At 38.0% G+C, this 20,965-nt stretch overlaps 1 protein-coding gene across 1 annotated transcript in view; it reads left to right on the top strand.

The window, feature by feature from the left end:
- Positions 1-20,965, top strand: part of LOC126252834 (guanine nucleotide-binding protein subunit alpha homolog) — a 68,480-nt gene that overhangs the window by 13,510 nt on the left and 34,005 nt on the right. The window contains exon 2 of the mRNA XM_049953775.1: positions 20,258-20,308. Within this exon, the coding sequence (XP_049809732.1) occupies positions 20,258-20,308 (51 nt within the window). The remainder of the gene's footprint in view (positions 1-20,257; positions 20,309-20,965) is intronic.

Genomic DNA, 20,965 nt, shown 5'->3' with positions numbered 1-20,965 from the left:
TATGCTCATACACTTGTCTCCATAGATTTCGTATAGCTGAGAGTGGATTTCTGCCAGCAAAATGTTTTTTGCAGACAAGAAACAGATCACCGAAAGCAGCTCCCACCTGGCAGGCGAAGCAAGGGGGTGATCCATCACGTACGACTGGCAAACCAGACTGAGCTCCGCAGGCAGCTCGCTAGGCAGGAGATTTGGAGTGAGGGAACCAAGATACATTACAGAATTGTGGAATCCACCGTAACAGCGCTTTTCGGGACTGTAGCGCCATGGGAACCTTATTTTACGGACAATCCTTGTACTTGTGTACAAAGTTCAAAAGTACGCAGCAAATGTCATGAGAAGCGGCCACCACACAAGAAGAGCCACTTGCCTGGCGCCTCCCAGTTCCAAACAGCATCCTCCAAATGGGGCTCACTTGTGCTGCCACTTCCATCATAACTTTGTATTTATCAGCCGATAGTGTTATTAGCCACCAAAGACAGAGCTGAGATCAAGGGATTACTATGGTTCCTCCTAGTGCTGCTGGAGTGGAGATCGTTCTGCCTACAGGCATACACACATACATAGTCAGCCAGCTCAGTACAATTTTTGCAGTTACATTACAGAGCGCAGTTCCATGAGTTGCATTCTGAAAATTACATCCCAACTTAGTGTTTGTTATTTATGGAGAACTAGATGCAGTCAAACTAGAGTGTGCACAATGACAGTCAGTCATATTGACTGTTTCATAGACTGCAAGAGACTGGACAATTATTTGTATTTCTTTGTATTAGATACACAGCATCAAGTGCCATGAGTCACACAATTACCAGAAGTAAAGTTTTTATCATAATTCTAAATAAATATTATTGATTATTTCTTATTGTGCCACCACATTTCTGTTCTAGTGCTGACCTGTAAGCAAATGCGTCATTAGCGATAGTAGTAGTGTACATCTTGACACCCATTTTAATGAACTAAAAAATAAACAAGTTTTTTGCTACTGTGCTTGTTTGGTATGAATTAATAGTAACATTCTATTATAGCATCCTAACAGTATTCAAATACTGAATAATACAATATCAACTGAGTTAGACTGTCTCTAAAATTAATGAGAGGTACTTTAAAAGGTATAAAGTTGATGTTTGTAGTAGTTTTAATGTCACGATTTTGTATGTATTGCACATTTTAGATTTTTACTAAGTATTTAATTTTATGGCATCCTTTAATCTTTGTCCACTTCTAAGAAATAGAAGCTTTTGAAGATTAGTAGAGGTGTATTTTTATGAGCTTTTTCTTCTGAAGTGTAAGTTGATTTATTTTTTCATGTTATTTGAAGTCTGAGCATAGTGTTTAATAATCACAACATTACATGCTTGTAATGCACTGTATGAATGGATACGTTTACCTCCTAGAAGTAGTTACACTGATTTATGAGCACATCCTGCACCTTTTTCTGCTTGCCGCAGCCTTCGACATGTAACAGTGTCACTTGCACACCTCTTCTGAATAGCACAGGAGCTCAAATTTTACGCAGGCCTGGCCTTAAATATCTGGGATAGAAGGTGATATTTTGCTGGTTTTGCAGGCATGTGAGAATTTCAGGCAACTAACTGGCATTTGCTACAGGATTTGCACAATACCTCCTGTTGTGCAAGTAGAGTCCTCTTTCGTGCAGAAATTTATTTTTTAGGCTTAAGTTTATGCCTTTTTGTGAGGAGAATCTGCTAAAACTGAGTAACAACAAACTGGTTGGTAAAAGCTATCTGTGGTGTAGCTATATTGTCACAATGCTCATAACACTACTGTATTATACATTTCTCTTGGACATAAAGATTCCTTCTGTAATGAGAGGACTCTGCAGTATGCAGCTACAACACATTCCAGTCAGTATGCGCCGTATTGGAAGAGTGCGTCATATATTTTAAGGAACTGAGTGAGGCAGCTCAGTGGTTAGGACAGTGTTGTCGCATTCGAGAGGGCGACAGTTCACCCCTCATCTGGCCGCCCTGAATTGGGTTTTCCATTTTTTCCTTAAATCACTCCAGGCAGATGTTAGGATCTGTGTTGTTGTTGTGGTCTTCAGTCCTGAGACTCGTTTGATGCCGCTCTCCATGCTATATTCTGTGCAAGCTTCTTCATCTCCCAGTACCTACTGCAGCCTACATCCTTCTGAATCTGCTTAGTGTATTCATCTCTTGGTCTCCCTCTACGATTTTAACCCTCCACTCTGCCCTCCAGTACTAAATTGGTGATCCCTTGATGCCTCGGAACATGTCCTACAAACTGATCCCTCCTTCTAGTCAAGGTGTGCCACAAATTTCTCTTCTCCCTAATTCTATTAAATACCTCCTCATTAGTTATGTGATCTACCCATCTAATCTTCAGCATTCTTCTGTAGCACCACATTTCGAAAGCTTCTATTCTCTTCTTGTCCAAACTATTTATCGTCCATGTTTCACTTCCATACATGGCCACACTCCATACAAATACTCTCAGAAACGACTTCCTGACACTTAAATCAATACTTGATGTTAACAGATTTCTGTTCTTCAGAAACGCTTTCCTTGCCATTGCCAGTCTACATTTTGTATCCTCTCTACTTCGACCATCATCAGTTATTTTGCTCCCCAAATAGCAAAACTCCTTTACTACTTTAAGTGTCTCATTTCCTAATCTAATTCCCTCAGCATTGCCTGACTTAATTCGACTACATTCCATTATCCTCATTTTGCTTTTGTTGATGTTCATCTTATACTCTCCTTTCAAGACGCTGTCCATTCCGTTCAACTGCTCTTCCAAGTCCTTTGCTGTCTCTGACAGAATGACAATGTCATCAGCAAACCTCAAAGTTTTTATTTCTTCTCCGTGGATTTTAATTCCTACTCCAATTTTTTCCTTTGTTTCCTTTATTGCTTGCTCAATATACAGATTGAATAACATCGGGGAGAGGCTACAACCCTGTCCCACTCCCTTCCCAACCACTGCTTCCCTTTCATGTCCCTCGACTCTTATAACTGCCCTCTGCTTTCTGTACAAATTGCAAATAGCCTTTCGCTCCCTGTATTTTACCCTTGCCACCTTCAGAATTTGAAAGAGAGTATTCCAGTCAGCATTGTCAAAAGCTTTCTCTAAGTCTACAAATGCTAGAAACTTAGGTTTGCCTTTCCTTAATCTTTCTTCTAAGATAAGTCGTAGGGTCAGTATTGCCTCATGTGTTCCAACATTTCTACGGAACCCAAACCGATCTTCCCCGAGGTCAACTTCTACCAGTTTTTCCATTCGTCTGTAAAGAATTCGCGTTAGTATTTTGCAGCTGTGACTTATTAAACTGATAGTTTGGTAATTTTCACATCTGTCAACACCTGCTTTCTTTGGGATTGGAATTATTATATTCTTCGTGTAGTCTGAGGGATTTTGCCTGTCTCATACATCTTGCTCACCGGATGGTAGAGTTTTGTCAGGACTGGCTCTCCCAAGGCTGTCAGTAGTTCTAATGGAATGTTGTCTACTCCCAGGGCTTTGTTTCGACTTAGGTCTTTCAGTGCTCTGTCAAACTCTTCACACAGTATCATACTCCCATTTCATCTTCATCTACCTCCTTTCCATTTCCATAATATTGTGCTCAAGAACATCGCCCCTGTATAGACCGTCTATATACTCCTTCCACATGTCTATAGAGATGACAAAAAGTACAAATTTTCATATGCTCATGATGCATACATTGCTTTTTGCAAAAAGAATAAAATTAAAAAAAATGGTGGGAATATGAACTTATTTTGTAAACTACTAGTGAAAGTATTTATAAAATTGACCATGGTAAGAGCACTCTTTTTGTAAGTAAATCCAAATGTATTTGCCTGTTGACCTTTTGATAAACACGGATACAAGTTTCCTAATATATAGTTTTTCTGTTGAAACTTACTGCAAGAAAAAAACAAAATTGCGCATTTTTCACAGACCAGCATTTTCTTTCTCACAGTCAGTTTTAATAGAAAACCTGCAAATTATTGATTAAAGAAATATACAGCACTTGTTTGTTCAAATGTATGTTAGAGTATTGTGTAAAAATGTGAAGTAAATCGGTCAGGTACATTGCAAGATCTTTGGAAACAATGTTTCCCCCTTATATATTAGATAATGCTATAACGTTCGGTTGAGTTCACGGAAATCTGAAAAATCTCTTGTGGAAAATATAAAAACATCCCTTTTATTTTTAAGTATGTCTTAAATTTTAAGATTGAAAAAGAATGGCTTTTTGAGATGTAAAATTAAGAACGTCCTATTACATACTTCAGAACTAAAACTTTTTTGAATCAAATCGTGAAGTTACTACTTTCCTCCAAAACTGAGCTGTGGTAGTAAGCTTATTGAGAAATGGGTTACATGTTTGTTATAGTAATAATTTCATGTGACTCAGTAGCCTGATGCAAATCTTTCAATTGGGCACCACTTCAGCGACTTGCATGCCCGTAAGCTACTTCAACTGGTGAGAGGGACTTACAGTTTAATGGGGAGCAGATAATACACCACCCATGCAAATTATTAGTAATTTATTAAAACTTGAACGTGGTAAATACTTAACTTTAGAAACAATTAGTGTTCATACAGATGACATGAAATTGGTGCTGTCACTGGCACTTATTAATATTTAGCACTTAATTACAGAATGATAATTTCATATCAGTGTACAATAGTCTTTAACTGATAATAAGCTCAGAATAACTTTTCTATTCACATATAGTCAGATCTACGATGGCGAGACTGACGTAGTAAATTGATTGCGGATTACATAGTGATAGGGCTGAGTGGCACTTTGTTCGGACATAAATAACTTCCACTTTTGGCAGTGTGAGCATAAGGAAACATTTGGGGGCGTGTCTATGCTAACTTCTCTGATTCGTTACTGTGTCTTGCAGGAACTGTCTTTACTTATGGTGCCATCATGAGGTACAAACTTTTGCATGAGACCTCATTTTAGACACCCACCACACGAAGTGCCAGTTGATTCTGACAAATCTTAATATCACTGAGAGGTGAATTCTAGGTTAAAGACAGACTGAAAAATCTTTGGTCTGTCCAGGATTCAATCCTGTGATCTTTGCTTCCAGACACATGCTTTAGTGCTAGATAATCCTTGAGTTGAAACCTGATAAAATATTCAAGCAATAAAAGTTACCTGAAACAGAATCACGTGTGTAATAATCATTTTTAATTAACACCATTTTCTTTTTTAGAAAAGTTTTAAGCAATATTTTTCTGAAATGGAGAATAACAATAAATAAAGAAGGTACGCAAGGAAATCAAAAGTACTCACTTGAACTATAAGTGAAGTCTTACAGATAAGTCATGATATGGTATCTAATCAACTGTCATTGTAGAGATTCTTAATGTTAACATACAGGGTTCAACCCTTCTCATGTTACAGTCAGGTAATGCTTCTAAGATTTCATTGTTTAGGTAAGGATTTAAAAAAAACTGCATAGATCTCTTAGGACGAATGACACTAAACTTTAATTTTGTAGAATTATTGTCCATTTCAAGATTTTACACAATGTACCACCAACTGGCATAATTTGCTTAAGATAATTGTAACAAATCCATTTTCAATCATGCCCGAACCATCTAAGAAAGCATGCTGTTTAAAATTGGTTTGTGTGCTTGATTTACCATTCAAGAAGTAAGACTTAATTGCAACCTGAAAAATCTGTCGCTGGAATGAGAGAGCACATTGTGAGCCCGTGGGATTATTTTTGAATTACTGAATTGTGATAGTAGCCCTGTATCATTTTTCTTGTATTTCTGTGCTGTATGTAACTAAAAATTTATTTGATTTGCATTTGGCCTTTGTAAACTGGTTTTAGCAGTGGTTTTTTTAGTGTCCACCGTGTCCATAGAGAGCACTTGTGCCATGTGCTGTGGCATAATAGTGCAATTTTATTTCAGCGATGTAATTTTGTGTCAAAAATTTCTTTCAGTTTTTATATGGTGCAACAATACCACTAGGAAAGTAGAACATACTTATTGTGTTGGGCATCTTTCACTGGAGAACATTAAATGCCACTGTATTGTGCTTAAAACAATAAAACACGAAGGCCTAAGTCAGATGTTTGCGTTATCATCATTGCAGTACACAACAAAGAGGTTTAGCTGATCATCCAGCTGTACGACTGAGTTTCATCTTGAAGGAGTAAAGAGTAATTTTCAGCAAAATAACAGATCATGAGAACATGTTCTTTTTGTAAGTTTTTCGTATAGCCAGAAAACTGGTTTGCCTCATTTTCTACATGAACTAGAAGCTAAGGCCAATTATTTTCAAAAGTAGCTTCAGCAATGACTGTATTAATATTGTCAATAAGTACATAAACCAATTAATTAGCAATATCTGTAAACACTACAATACAAAAACTTTTGCCTCGTAGTAGAATAAAAGGTGGAATAAACTTTCTCTTGTTAGTTGGTTCCATATTCCATGACTGGTTTGTACTATTAATTGTAATGATATGGAACAAATCGCTTTATATTCACGCAACACATTCATATGTAAATATTTAAACATACTGACAATTCACAAAGTTTTATTTATTTCCTACCCACCTTTTACACATGGCAGAAACAGGAATTTTTGTACAGGATAGTAGTTCTCAAGGAGGAACTTTTTAAATTTGTTTTTGATTTTATCACTGCTGTCAGTCAGGCTTTCTGTGCCCTTGAGTAAGAGACAAAAAAATTTGTGGCAGTATTGTAAACACCTTTTTCTGCTAAACACAACCCTAATTCAGAACAGTGAATGACATTTTTTATTGTAATTACATACGTCATTGTTTCTTTTGAACTGTAGTGGGTTATTTACAACAAACTTCATGAGGGAATAAATATACCGTGTTTTAGAAGAAGTCAGTGTGCATAACCCCATAGGCAAATGTCGGCAAGGTGATGATGGGGAGCACCACTTTATTTTGACAGCATTCTTTTAAGCAATGAAGACTTTCATAACTGTCGAGTGGCCATGTTGATTTACATAACATGAGTTGACGTGTGGCGTACTTTGTGTGCACTGAAGATTACCATAGCACAGCTTTCTATAGTGCGTCCTTGAATTTTCAGCAACTTTGAGATGAGATATCTCTGTAAGTATTTGCATGAAAGAAACAAAACTTTGCTATCTTATACAAATTTTAGAGCTCTTTAAAGTAAAATATTAAGAAAAGGGTTTCTGAGCAATTTTCATATAGATAATTTGAAGCAAAGTTGGGCGAAAAAATAGCTGTTTAAAAAAAATGCGAAGTTTAGTTTTTTATATCTCCAAAAGTAATTGTGGGATGTACATGAAACATTGCACACCATAACTCACCAACACAAGGTCTTAGAATATAAAATTTCATTCTCCTATTGCTTTCCATTATTTCACAAATCTAGGGTGAAGTTGACGATTTTTCAAAAGTGCTAAAAATGGGTATTTTTAGTCAAATTTTTCAAAAAAGTGTTTTCTCCAAACTCTTCTAAACTATGGTCATTAGAAAGAGCATATTCTAAACTATCTAGAAAAGTGGATTTGGTTTTGCAATGCAAGCATATAAGGCCCTAAAAAGTAGCATCATCAAAGAGGCACACTGGAAGTTTGAACATATTTTTCTGGCACTCAAATTATACCTGAAATCTTTTATTTTGCGTTATAGGTGTTTATTAATGTCTAGGATATGTGAAATAAGAAGTCCTGATGAATAGGACCTAGCTGAAGTCCGAATAACAAAAGAATAAAAATAGAAAATGTTATTTCTTAATAGTCCCCCCCGCCCCCACTCTCTCTCTCTCTCTCTCTCTCTCTCTCTCTCTCTCTCTCACTCACACACACACACACACACACACACACACACACACACACACACACACACAATTATTATTAAGAATGAATGTAAATCGTAAAATTTATTTTCATAATCATCTAATTATTAGTTGCCTGTTTAATGAACAACACCAGCTTACTGATGGAAAAGAAGTGTATAAATGAGTTGCTATGGTCCATGGTGGCTTAACCACTGCTAGTTTCATTTCACCTGAGAAAACCAGCATTCCCATTGCTATAGGGGCCACGCCCGATAGCTTAGAAACAACAGCCATGGGTGGGTTTCTTTACCACAGGATCCCAAGCCTGATAGTAAAATTATTTAAGTGCCCTGTGTAAAATTAGAAGGCACTCTTGGGTTCCTTAGATTGTTTCCTCCAACCTATTTCAATTTTTGATGTGCTACATTAATTTTCTGATGAATATCAAAAGGAATGGTGTATTGCCGGCCAGACGAATTTACTGATGGAGCTGGAATAACTGCAATAATATGATGTTCCGGAACCCAGCACTTGTCACTTCTTGGTGGCCAATAAAATGAATTTGCTGGACCATGTGGGTGCATAAAGTTTATTAATGCATCCCTTTGCTCTGTGGAGGTCTCAGATATTCCCAATCCACCACACATTTTCATAGATGCATGCAACATATTGTCCTGGTTGGAGATCAGACATTAATATGCCGCCTCCTTTACTGTGACCCATTTTAGATAGAAAAGATGAACAATCATTTGAAACTCTGCTGACCTGAATTGCTGTTTCATCAATAGATAAAAAGTGATGATTTTCTCTAGTGCCTCATACAGTTTGTCCAAGTTTAAACCTCTCTTCTTGTGGCACAATATTTTTTTTTTTCAATTTCATCTTTACTGACGAAAACAAATTTAATTCCATTAATGTTTTCAGAGCAGAAGTGAAACAGGATCTAGGAGAGTAAGAATTTGTCCATTAAGTGGCCGTTGCAAGCTTGCTCTTGCTGATAACCGCTTTGTTGTACCTCCAACCCCATCACAAGGTGATTTCCTGTGACTAGGAGCAAAAAAATTCCATTCGGCTGTCATTCCAAAATCACTCTTATGATAGCACAAATTTAGGAAACTCTTGAAATTTTTATGTTGAGCACTGGAGCCATCACTGAAATAATGAATGTGGGATATCTGTGCAAACCGTGCTTTTATAAATTTGATGAGCTCCTTGATAAAAACGTGAACTGTAATTGTCTCATGTCGCAAACAATCTCTGATAATGCAAAAACTTAAAGATTCTACTTTCTCATTTTGACGAAAGTAGATAACAAATGGATGAATTGTTGCTTGACTATTGTCCCAGTGGAAGCCTTGCACAACATCCTGAATGATAAAAGAATAATTTTTGCAAAATCCATTAGGACATCAAGCTCCTTGTCTTTCAGATTACATTTAAGGCCTTTTAAGATGCAAGCTTTGATGCTTGGCAATGTAATGATGGCATGACAGACTCCATATTTTATTTTTTACATCTTCAATAAATTCATCCACTACCATTTGCTTCGTGTCCAGTGTGGTCCGACCGGTATGTACCCATTGCTTAAACACAATAACTTCCTGTGGCTCATGATCTAGGAAATAGCTGGCAATTTCAGATGCTATAGCTTCGGGCCCAGGACACCTTTCACAGTGATGTAGCATGCACTGTTTAGAGTTCAAACTGCCTTGCTGAGAATCTCCTTATAATTTTCATGTATACCAGCTCCGCTAAGCATAAGCTTAACATTTTGGTGAATTGCACAGACGCAAACTGCATGCATTCCAGCTGATCCTACTGTTACACACCATTTTGGTCTTAGTTCACAAAACTTTGAGAACCCTATTTCTGGACCATTTATATTCTTATAGATAACATACAGTTCCCGAAAATTGCAAAGTAACAATCTTTTCTGCATGCATGTCTTTCTATCTAAAAGTCTAACTGAAATACTATCTTTTTTTCCAGGGCACACTCTACTATACTCATAATCTCCAAAAAAAATTCGCACTCTACTAGCAACTTCTGTTGGTAATTTCCTGCTTTGCCTATTTTCGGGAAGTGCCAGAATGCCCTTCTCTGCCTTAAGCTTCCGAGCATTCTTCACCATTCTTTCGGACACGCCGAACTGAGCTGCTGTTTGTCTGACTGTCCAACTTACAGGTGCCAAGGTTAAAATTTGCATCTGTTCTTTATGAATTGCATTCTGCATCTTGGCTTTCAGTTCAGTCGGCAAATGTGCATAGTCGGCACAGTTTCCACATTCCTTAATTTCACTAGCATCTTCAATTTGTCGGTTTACTCCCATTGCATTTACAATTCTGTTTTTAATAACATTTTGAGCCTTTTGAATTTTCTTCTTCACATATTGGGGCTTATCTCTGTAGCTTACTGTTCTCTTCAGGGGTGAAATACCGATAGACAATAAGCTACTATTTAATTCTTCTTTTGGTGTAAAGTCCTCATCAGAATGTGATGATGAGGCTGATAAAGCTTCGTCCAAGTGTTTATTTAAGGTAGTCCTGCAAACCGGACAAATTTTCTGACCTGGCTTTATGTTATTAACAAGCTGCTTCTTCAACACATCAGAAGCCTTATTAGCTGTTTCAGTATCAAGAGTGCGAATTCCTGCCTTAACATTATGATCCACCTTCCCAAAGGGTTTGAAGCAATTTTTTTTTTTTTTAAAAAAACCTCTCATATTGTGTCAATGACAGGGCTTCATGGTGTAAGCAAACTTGATAGGTATTGTCCAGCTTTGCTTCAGAACGTCGGACCAACAACTCTTTTTCCTCATTACTAAAATCCGCAAACCATTTTAAAGCAGCTGTTTTGGCAAAGAAAGTGACATGACACTTTGTTCCACTATCTCCTTGCCCAATTGAGCAGTAAGGTATGCTGTTCCCTTCTGCATCCATCATTTTTACAAATGAGAAGAGTTTTATGCAGATGAACACTTACGATAAAAGCAGAAGGGCTACTTCTCACAGTTTTCTAGTTTTTCTGACAGTCTCATTGCCTGTTTACCGGATCTTTTTATTTCAATTATTCAAGGCACTAATAAACATTTATTAGGCATAATAAAAGGTTTCAGGTATAATTTGAGTGCCAGAAAAATGTGTTCAAACTTCCAGTGCGCCTCTTTGATGATGCTACTTTTTAGGGCCTTATATGCTTGCGTTGCAAAACCAAATCCACTTTTCTAGATAGTTTAGAATATGCTCTTTCTAATGATCATAGTTTAGAAGAGTTTGGAGAAAACACTTTTTTGAAAAATTTGACTAAAAATACCCATTTTTAGCACTTTTGAAAAATCGTCAACTTCACCCTAGATTTGTGAAATAATGGAAAGCAATAGGAGAATGAAATTTTATATTCTAAGACCTTGTGTTGGTGAGTTATAGTGTGCGAAGTTTCATGTACATCCCACAGTTACTTTTGGGGATATAAAAAACTAAACTTTGCATTTTTTTTTTTTTAACAGCTATTTTTTCGCCCAACTTTATTTCAAATTATCTATATGAAAATTGCTCAGAAATCCTTTTCTTAATATTTTACTTTAAAGAGCTCTAAAATTTGTATAAGATAGCAAAGTTTTGTTTCTTTCATGCAAATACTTACAGAGATATCTCAAAGTTGCTGAAAATTCAAGGATGCACAATTGGAAGCTGTGCTATGGTTTCAAACAAGTGACTATATCTCTGCAAGTATTGAATTTCTGAAACTGAAACATTACCAGTGTTCATTGAGAGCATGTGTGAATGTTCATACAAAATTTCATCAAAATCCATGATGGTCATGTGGGAACATTTCTCGATATTAGACCACTTGGCACGCAATGGCCCAATACCGTAACTTACTGATTTCCAGAATGAGACTTTCACTCTGCAGCGGAGTGTGCGCTGATATGAAACTTCCTGGCAGATTAAAACTGTGTGCCCGACCGAGACTCGAACTCAGGACCTTCGCCTTTCGCGGGCAAGTGCTCTACCATCTGAGCTACCGAAACACGACTCACGCCCGGTCCTCACAGCTTGCCCACGAAAGGCAAAGGTCCCGAGTTCGAGTCTCGGTCGGGCACACAGTTTTAATCTGCCAGGAAGTTTCACTTACTGATTTGTCTCTCCTAAAAATTTGCAGCAATTTAGAGTGCTAATACGGCTGAACTAAGTTATGACAGGTATTCAAAAGAAAAGACACCCACAAAACGGTGGGTATAAATGAAGTCTTTAGTCAAAAGTAATCACTGGAGGCTTGAGCACAATTATCCTACTGCTTCATCTTGGCCGTTACACTTTGTGTGACCTTGGATATGTGTAGAGACTCATTATCGTGGAACAGAATCACTCTCTCCACGAGCTCAGGATGTTTGCTCTTGATGGACTGGCATAGGCTATGGAGTGTCTCTCAGTACACATTACTGTTAATGGTTTTTCTGTGTTCAAGGAATTCAATGAGTATTGTATCTCAAAAATTGAAAAAGATGATGAGCATCACTTTGCCTGCTGAGGGCACAGCTCTGAATTTCTTAGGGGTAGGTGACAACACATTCTTCTATTGTATGCTGTCCTGCTTTGTCTCTGGCTCGAAACAACGGCACCATCTCGTATGTCCAGCAGCAGTCCGCTCCAGGAAAGCGGTATCTTGAAGATACCGGAACAAGTGTTGCTTTTGTGGTTCTCTGAACTGTTTTGGAACCCATTGCGCCTTCACATTCTGGTAATGCAACTTGTGCACAGTTGCCCACACTGTTCAGACACTGGCCCCCACCACCTCTATCAGCATTCGTATTGTGACACACTGATCACCTCTTACCAGGTTGTGCACCTTGACAATGAGTTCAGCCATAGTTCGCCTGGCCTAGTGTTGCGTCCTCAATCGAAACACATCACAAAAATGGGCACTCCTTTTTCTCACTGACATGTTGGACACACAGGCTCCCATGTATACAACCACCATCTGGCTACGAATATTGGTTAGTTTAACCCCTTCTGCAGTCAGAAATCTGATAACAACTTGCTGCTCCTCAGTCGTTAAACTGAGCCCCATGGTGTCATTACACGCACTGCTGCATCAAATGGATGGAACATACAACTGCCTTGTTCTTTCCTGCACCATGTGCCCGAGCATGTACACAACCGTGCCGAAAGTGACATTCATGTCCCTAGATGTCTCACTATGTTGTCCGAAAGTGGTGTATACAAATTTCAGTAGGTTTGGGTGTTACAGCTTCTCGTACCTTTTCATTCGAACACTCCTTATACTTTGGGAGTTCTAGAATGTGTTTTTTCTTCTAAATTCTCATTAGCCTGGATGCCTGAAAATTTTGAAGTTCCCACCCTAGTTACTATTTCCTTGCTCTTATCATTGGTGTAGTACCTCTAAATGTGCAGAACTTAATATGTTGTGCCTTTTCAAATTGAGAGCGGGGCCATTTGCAGAAAACCATTCAATAATACAGGGTTATCACAAATGATTGAAGCGATTTCACAGCTCTACAATAACTTTATTATTTGAGATATTTTCACAATGCTTTGCACACACATACAAAAACTCAAAAAGTTTTTTTAGGCATTCACAAATGTTCGATATGTGCCCCTTTAGTGATTCGGCAGACATCAAGCCGATAATCAAGTTCCTCCCACACTCGGCGCAGCATGTCCCCATCAATGAGTTCGAAAGCATCGTTGATGCGAGCTCGCACTTCTGGCAAGTTTTTTGGTAGAGGAGGTTTAAACACTGAATCTTTCACGTAACCCCACAGAAAGAAATCGCATGGGGTTAAGTCGGGAGAGCGTGGAGGCCATGACATGAATTGCTGATCATGATCTCCACCACGACCGATCCATCGGTTTTCCAATCTCCTGTTTAAGAAATGCCGAACATCATGAAGGAAGTGGGGTGGAGCACCGTCCTGTTGAAAGATGAAGTCGGCGCTGTCGGTCTCCAGTTGTGGCATGAGCCAATTTTCCAGCATGTCCAGATACACGTGTCCTGTAACGTTTTTTTCGCAGAAGAAAAAGGGGCCGTAAACTTTAAACCGTGAAATTGCACAAAACACGTTAACTTTGGGTGAATTGCGAATTTGCTGCACGAATGCATGAGGATTCTCTACCGCCCAGATTCACACATTGTGTCTGTTCACTTCGTCATTAAGAAAAAATGTTGCTTCATCACTGAAAACATGTTTCGCACTGAACGCATCCTCTTCCATGAGCTGTTGCAACCGTGCCAAAAATTCAAAGCGTTTGACTTTGTCATCGGGTGTCAGGGCTTGTAGCAATTGTAAACGGTAAGGCTTCTGCTTTAGCCTTTTCCATAAGATTTTCCAAACCGTCGGCTGTGGTACGTTTAGCTCCCTGCTTGCTTTATTCATCGGCTTCCGCGGGCTACGCGTGAAACTTGCCCGCACGCGTTCAACCGTTTCTTCGCTCACTGCAGGCCGACCCGTTGATTTCCCCTTACAGAGGCATCCAGAAGCTTTAAACTGCGCATACCATCGCCGAATGGAGTTAGCAGTTGGTGGATCTTTGTTGAACTTCGTCCTGAAGTCTCGTTGCACTGTTATGACTGACTGATGTGAGTGCATTTAAAGAACGACATACGCTTTCTCGGCTCCTGTCGCCATTTTGTCTCACTGCGCTCTCGAGCGCTCTGGCGGCAGAAGCCTGAAGTGCGGCTTCAGCCGAACAAAACTTTGAGTTTTTCTACGTATCTGTAGTGTGTCGTGACCATATGTCAATGAATGGAGCTACAGTGAATTTATGAAATCACTTCAATCATTTGTAATAGCCCTGTACTTCTAAGAACATTATTTACCTGTTGTTATCTTGTTGCATATATATTTGGATTGGTTACAGTGCTAGTGTTATCTGCAGAAAGAACTACTTGTATATTAGACAGGTAGTAATTTACATAATAGGGACACAATAATGGACTTAAGATTGGGACTAGTGAAACCCCCTATTTGATTTCTCCCTGGTCAGATGAATCTCCTCTATTTACATTGGTTGAATCATTAAATATAGCTTTTTGCCTTCTTTTGATTATGTATAATTATTCTTTGGTTGGCTGAATTCTATAAAACCTCAATTTCTTTAGGAGAAAATTGTGATTCACACTGTCAAATGCCTTAGGTCATAGAAAATACCAACCAATGCTATTTTGTTATTGAATGCCTGTAAAATTTGAAATGAATATTAAACAGGGCCGCTACCTATGACTTTTCATTTATAGCCCTTCAGTTTAAGTCAATAGTGATGTTATCGTAATCTCTGGCCTGTTGTCATTTCTTTCATTTTACTATTTTCATTATTGATTTAAGTTTGTTGTTGAAATACTGATTTCTGACATAATATGCATGCTCTTAGTTTTTAAAAAACTTTTTGTAGTAATTTTGGGTGGTTTTGCAACTAAAAGGATTGTTACTTGTTCTTGACAATAGGCAAATTTCTATTTTCCCTTCAAAAGATACTTTAAACCTTCTGGTGATCCATGTTCTTTTTTACATGGGTGATTTGTTTATGAGAACAACTATTTTCAGATAATGATATGAATTTATCGTGAACTAAATTAAATTTTATGTCGGCATGTGGTTCATTATATGGGATCATAATTATTGAACTATGTGAAAAAAAAAATAAGTTACTGAAAACTATGGGGTCCACACAATTTATTCAACATGTAAACGTCGTCATAAATATTCGGATTTAGGTTATGGCACGTTCGCTATGCTGGCCATCATTGGTGATCATGTGGCGCAGACGGGTAGCGAAATTCTGCATGACCTGCTGAAGTGTCGGAACATCAATGTTGTCCAGGCTGTTTTCAGCTCAGCAATGGTTTTGGGATTATTGCTGTACACCATGTATTTAATAAAGCCCCACAAAAAGAAGTTGCATATGTTCTTCAGATCCGGAGAATATGGCAGCCAATCAAGGCCCATGCCAGTGGCCTTTGGGTACCCCAGGACCAGAATGTGGTTCCCATAGTGCTCTTCCAGGGCATCCAACACTCACCTCCTTCGATGGGGTTGAGCTCCATCTTGCATGAACCACATCTTGTCAAAATCAGAGTCACTTTGGAGAATTGGGATGAAATCATCTTCCAAAAGTTTTATGTACCGTTTGGTAGACACCATACCATCAATGAATATCGCACCAATTATTCCATGACTGAACATTGCACATCACACAGTCACCCATTGAGGGTTAAGAGGCTTCTTGCTCGCAAAATGCTGTTTGTCAGTCCCCCAAATGAGCCAATTTTGCTTATTGACGAACCCATCCAAATGATAGTAAGCTTCATTTCTAAACCAAACCTTGAATGCGCATACTAATTCCTGTCATGCCACGCGATCAAACATGAAGTTTGGATGTCCTAACACAAACTGCTCAGAAATTATGATGATTTAATTTCATGTAGTTTAGTAATTGTCGACCTGTAAATATCATCCCAGATTATCTCTTGTAAACTTCTTCTTCTTGCAAGTTTCATACACCATGTGGTGTGTCTTGCTCCTAGGTTTTCATAACCTATCTTGCCAATCTTCTTCGTACATAGCTCTATTCTGCATTGCATGCCTCACTCCAGTTTCCCAGTTTAGTTTGGGTCTTCCTCTTCTTCTGTGTCATGGAGATTTCCAGTGCTAATTTTAGGAGGTCATATTTCCTCTGGTGGTCTCCTAACAAGGAAACATCACCAACTGAACCTCATATTTTAAGGAGAAAAACGCACACGTCGAGATACCAGCCCCAGCAATCGATCTTGCACAAAAATTTGGTTCATAATTCTGAAAGTATGCAGTTATGGCTGACTGAGTATACAGCTTTTAAATTTCACGCTCACCAGTTGTTTGCCTCTCACTCAAGCCCAATGCAGCCACCTAAAGCCCAAGTGTGAAATGCTCTACAGCAGAGCGAGTAAGAGGTTAATGTTCATATGTCAATGAACAAACAAGTGATAGTGCTTTGTTCATAGGCATCGTGGTGTGCAGTTTCCAACAATTACATTGAGATGATGAAAGTCGTTGGATGCACCCTAATATCGACTTGGACCCCCTTTTGCCCAACATAATGCTGCGATTCGATGTGGCATGGACTCAACAAGTCGATGAAAATCCTCTGCAGAGATATTGAGACATGCTGCCTCTATAGCTATCCATAATTGCAAAAGCGTTGCCGGTGCAGGATTTTGTGTATGACTGACCTCTCAATCATGTCTCATAAATGTTTGATGGGTTGCCAGATCATTTGTTCAAACCGTACATAATGTTTTTCAAACCAGTCATAAAGAATTGTGGACTGGTGAATGGTGTATTGTTATCCATAAGAATTCCATCATTATTTGGGAACACAGTCCATGAATGAATGACTGCAGATCATCTACAAGCAGCCGAACATAACCATTTCAAGTCAATGATCAGTACAGTTGGACCAGAGGACCCAGTCCATTCCATGTAAACTCAGCCCACATCATTATGGGCCACCACCAGCTTGCAGAGTGCCTTTTCGACAACTTTGGTCCAAGGCTTCATGGAATCTATGCTATACTCGACCCTGCCATCGGCTCTTACCAACTGAAATTGGGACTCATCTGACCATGCCACGATTTTCCAGTCGTGTAGGTACCAACCGGTATGGTCATGAGCCCAGGAGAGGCGCTGCAGGCGATGTTGTGCAGTTAGCAAAGGCACTTGCATCAATCATCTGCTACCATAGCCCATTAATGCCAAATTTCGCCACACTGTCCAAACAGGTACATTTGTTGGATGTACCAAATTGATTTCTGCAGTTATTTCACACATTGTTCCTTGTCTGTTAGCACTTACAACTCTACATAAACTCCGCTGCTCTTGGTTGTTAAGTCAAGGCTGTCGGCCACTACATTGTCCGTGGTGTGAAGCAATGTCTGAAATTTGGCATTCTCCACACACTTTTTACACTGGATCTTGGCATATTGAATTCTCTAATGCTTTCCAAAATGGAACGTCCCATGTACTTAGCTCCAACTACCATTCTGCCTTCAGTCTGTTAATTCCCATTGTATGGCCATAAACACGTTGAAATCTTTTCACATAAATCACCTGATTTCAAATGACAAGTGCTCCAATGTACTGCCATTTTGTACCTTGTGTATGCGTTACTACAGCCATATGTATATGTTGATATCGCTATCCCATGACTTTCGTCACCTCAGTGTAGTTGGTGCCAGAGATCTCTCTAGTTTGAACACTTTTATGTTGTGTTTTGCAAGTGAAGTTCAAATTAACAAAATGAATGAGTGCATCATTAAAGAAGTAGCATAGTACTATTAAATTATTAACATCACTGTTGTGAATTATTATCTTTGGATGGGAAATCTGACACTTTTAAAGAGAAGTACATTTGCAGGAGATGCAATATTCTTCAATGTGATTGACATTATTAAATTGTACATCAAAAATCATCAACTCTTTCAAAATTATTCTTTGGTTTCTTAGGTTTATTAATTTTGATTTTCAGCAAAGTAATATTGAATGTGCATGTGTGTGAGTTGGCATATTAGGTACTATTTTCCTGTAAAACAGTGTGTTCGTGAACAAGATTTCAAAACACATTCAGCAGAAGTGACCCACTCTCCCCTCATCTTCCCTTGCCATTAACATCCCATTAATAGGAGGGCTCTGGTTGACACTCTGCTGTACATTACTTCACACTCGGGTAATTAAGAGGCTGCAGTGTGATGGAGTGAATAACAAACAACCTGTATTCATCAAATTTAAAAGCTGCAGTCAGAAAGTCATAACTGGCCAAATTTTCACACAGTGTCCATTGCTAGGACTGATATATCGTGAGTGTGCTTTTTTCTCCTTAAAATATGTTAAGTGGTGATGTTTCCTTGTAAGGTAACCATACCGTGTTGGGAGTTCATTTTCAATATCTTTGATAACTCCCTTCTGTCCTTGTAGCATTTCTTGTAAAATATTGTTAAATTTCTGCTGAGTAATATCTGTACAGTAAGGCAGTATCTTATTTATCCTAACTAACTGTGCGTTGTGATCAAACAGAACATTTGTTACTTTATGTATGGTTCTTTTCATGCTTTGAGCTACATCAAAGAAAACATTATCAGAGTTCTAGTTTCTTTACATGCTGTGTTGGAAAATTAATTACTGAAATCAAATTGTTGGACCAAATAAATTTTCCAAATCATTTTACCTATCAGATTTCTTTACAAAATGTGTACTGAAATCACAACAGACTAAGAACAGCTTGTTGCTGTCTGGCGCAGAGCATAGTAAGAAATCTGTAAGCCTCAAAAAGAGTTTAAAATTTCCTATGATGGGACCGTATACAGTTACAATTAAAAGTTAACTATTTTCATTATTAATTTACAACCACAAACTTCTGTGCGCTTATTCGTAATAAATCTACTTGTTTCAATGGTTTTGAACTTTTGTTCTGTCTTAATATATGTGACAACTCTTCCTTTTCCTCAAGTTAGTTCTACACCAGTAAAACGCTACTCAATAAGAGTTAGAGTTGACTGTTTCTTGGAGTATGAACTGCTAAGAAAAATTGGTGTAGTGTTGTACTGCACTTAAAAATTAACTTTTCATTCAATACATCCTTTCTCCACTTCAAATTTTATTATTAACAGTCAGAAACTGGTGACACAGACATATATTTTTGAGGAAAAATAAAATGAATGATTTGAGATTTTAAAAAACATGAATAAATAAAAACTTGAGATTTTTGGAAAATTAACCTTACAGTATTGTTGTTACATATCAAAGTGAAGCACAGCTTTAAAAAGGCACCAGTTACCTGTAGCTGTAGTATTTTAGGAGCTATACTCCAATTAATTCTTCAAAATGTTTGGAAAATCTGACAAGTTTTTCTCAAAAATGATACATTGGCATGATCAAAAGCTCTTCAAATTTGCAGTATTTTTTAACTATATGGGTTGCATCAAACAAAAATTTAGAGAAATGTAAGACAAAAAGTTCTAAAAATTAGGCAGAATTGGTTGATTGCTATGGAGTGATCCAGATGTAAACAAGTATAGATGTTGGGAAGATGGTTCGTATCTAAAATGGTGCGATGTACTGCAGCTAACAAGTTCTTGATTTGAATTGAAGTATTGAATTTGGAGACATTGGTCAAAATGCTAGGTTTTTCACTGTGGAAGAGTTTGAGTGTCTGAAATCCCAGAATTAGCTGTCCATGTTTACCAATTGGCCTGTTTAAGCTTTCCTTACACTGTGAAATAATTGTAGTTAGTTGTTGCAACACTGTTGCAGGTGCATTTAGATGCATGGAAACTGTCAGCATGTATGTTGTCCAACACTGGCTGTATCAGATTGATTCTTATACAATACCACTTTTTTGTATTTAGAAGTGCTACCTGTTTCGGAGTAATTAGCTGATATTCCTCTGCTTCTTTCCAGAGTGATTCTGTTCAGTACTTCTTTGATAATTTGGAGAGGATAGCAAGAATGGTGAGTAAACTGGCCATTTACAGAGAACACTAAAATCTTTGAAATTGGCGTTTTGTCACTTAGAGGAAAATAATAGCAGTATTTGTTATTTAAGAAACAATACCATGTTAGAAAGCAGTTCTAAAGTCAAGGCCTTCATTAATAAGTATGAACAGCATTTCACTATATGATATGTACACTGGGAAATAAATTGTGGCTCACTTGACAGTAATATGAGAAAGTGAAGATTTGTTTTGAAAGTTGTTGACAGCTGCCAGTCATCAATTCTCAGCAGACCTGGCTATGATGTCTTTCGTGGCAGTGTCCTTGCATAAAAAGTTCCTGCTTTACTTGTTGCCTCAAATTTGGATAAAATCCCAAGGATTCTTGGAGGATTTTGAAGAACAAGTATTGAAAAAGTGCTACCTTCTGTCCATCCTGTTTTTTTTTTTTTTTTTTTTTTTTTTTTTTTAATTTGATCACATGGCAGTGAGGTGCTGCAGCAGTTTATTGACTATTTGAATGATATAAATCATAAGATTTACAGTGAAGGTGGAAAAGGGTGGAAAGTTACTTTCCTAGGTGTGCTAATCGAACAAAAAGCTGATGGACAATTTGGCATTCTGCATAGAGAAAACTGTTGCATACAGACCTGTACCTCAATGAGTGTACCTTCCA

The sequence above is a fragment of the Schistocerca nitens genome, chromosome 4 (assembly GCF_023898315.1).
Source record: "Schistocerca nitens isolate TAMUIC-IGC-003100 chromosome 4, iqSchNite1.1, whole genome shotgun sequence".
Taxonomy (NCBI): domain Eukaryota; kingdom Metazoa; phylum Arthropoda; class Insecta; order Orthoptera; family Acrididae; genus Schistocerca; species Schistocerca nitens.
Note: the sequence above shows the minus strand (reverse complement) of the source record. Positions and strands in the feature narration are given on the sequence as shown.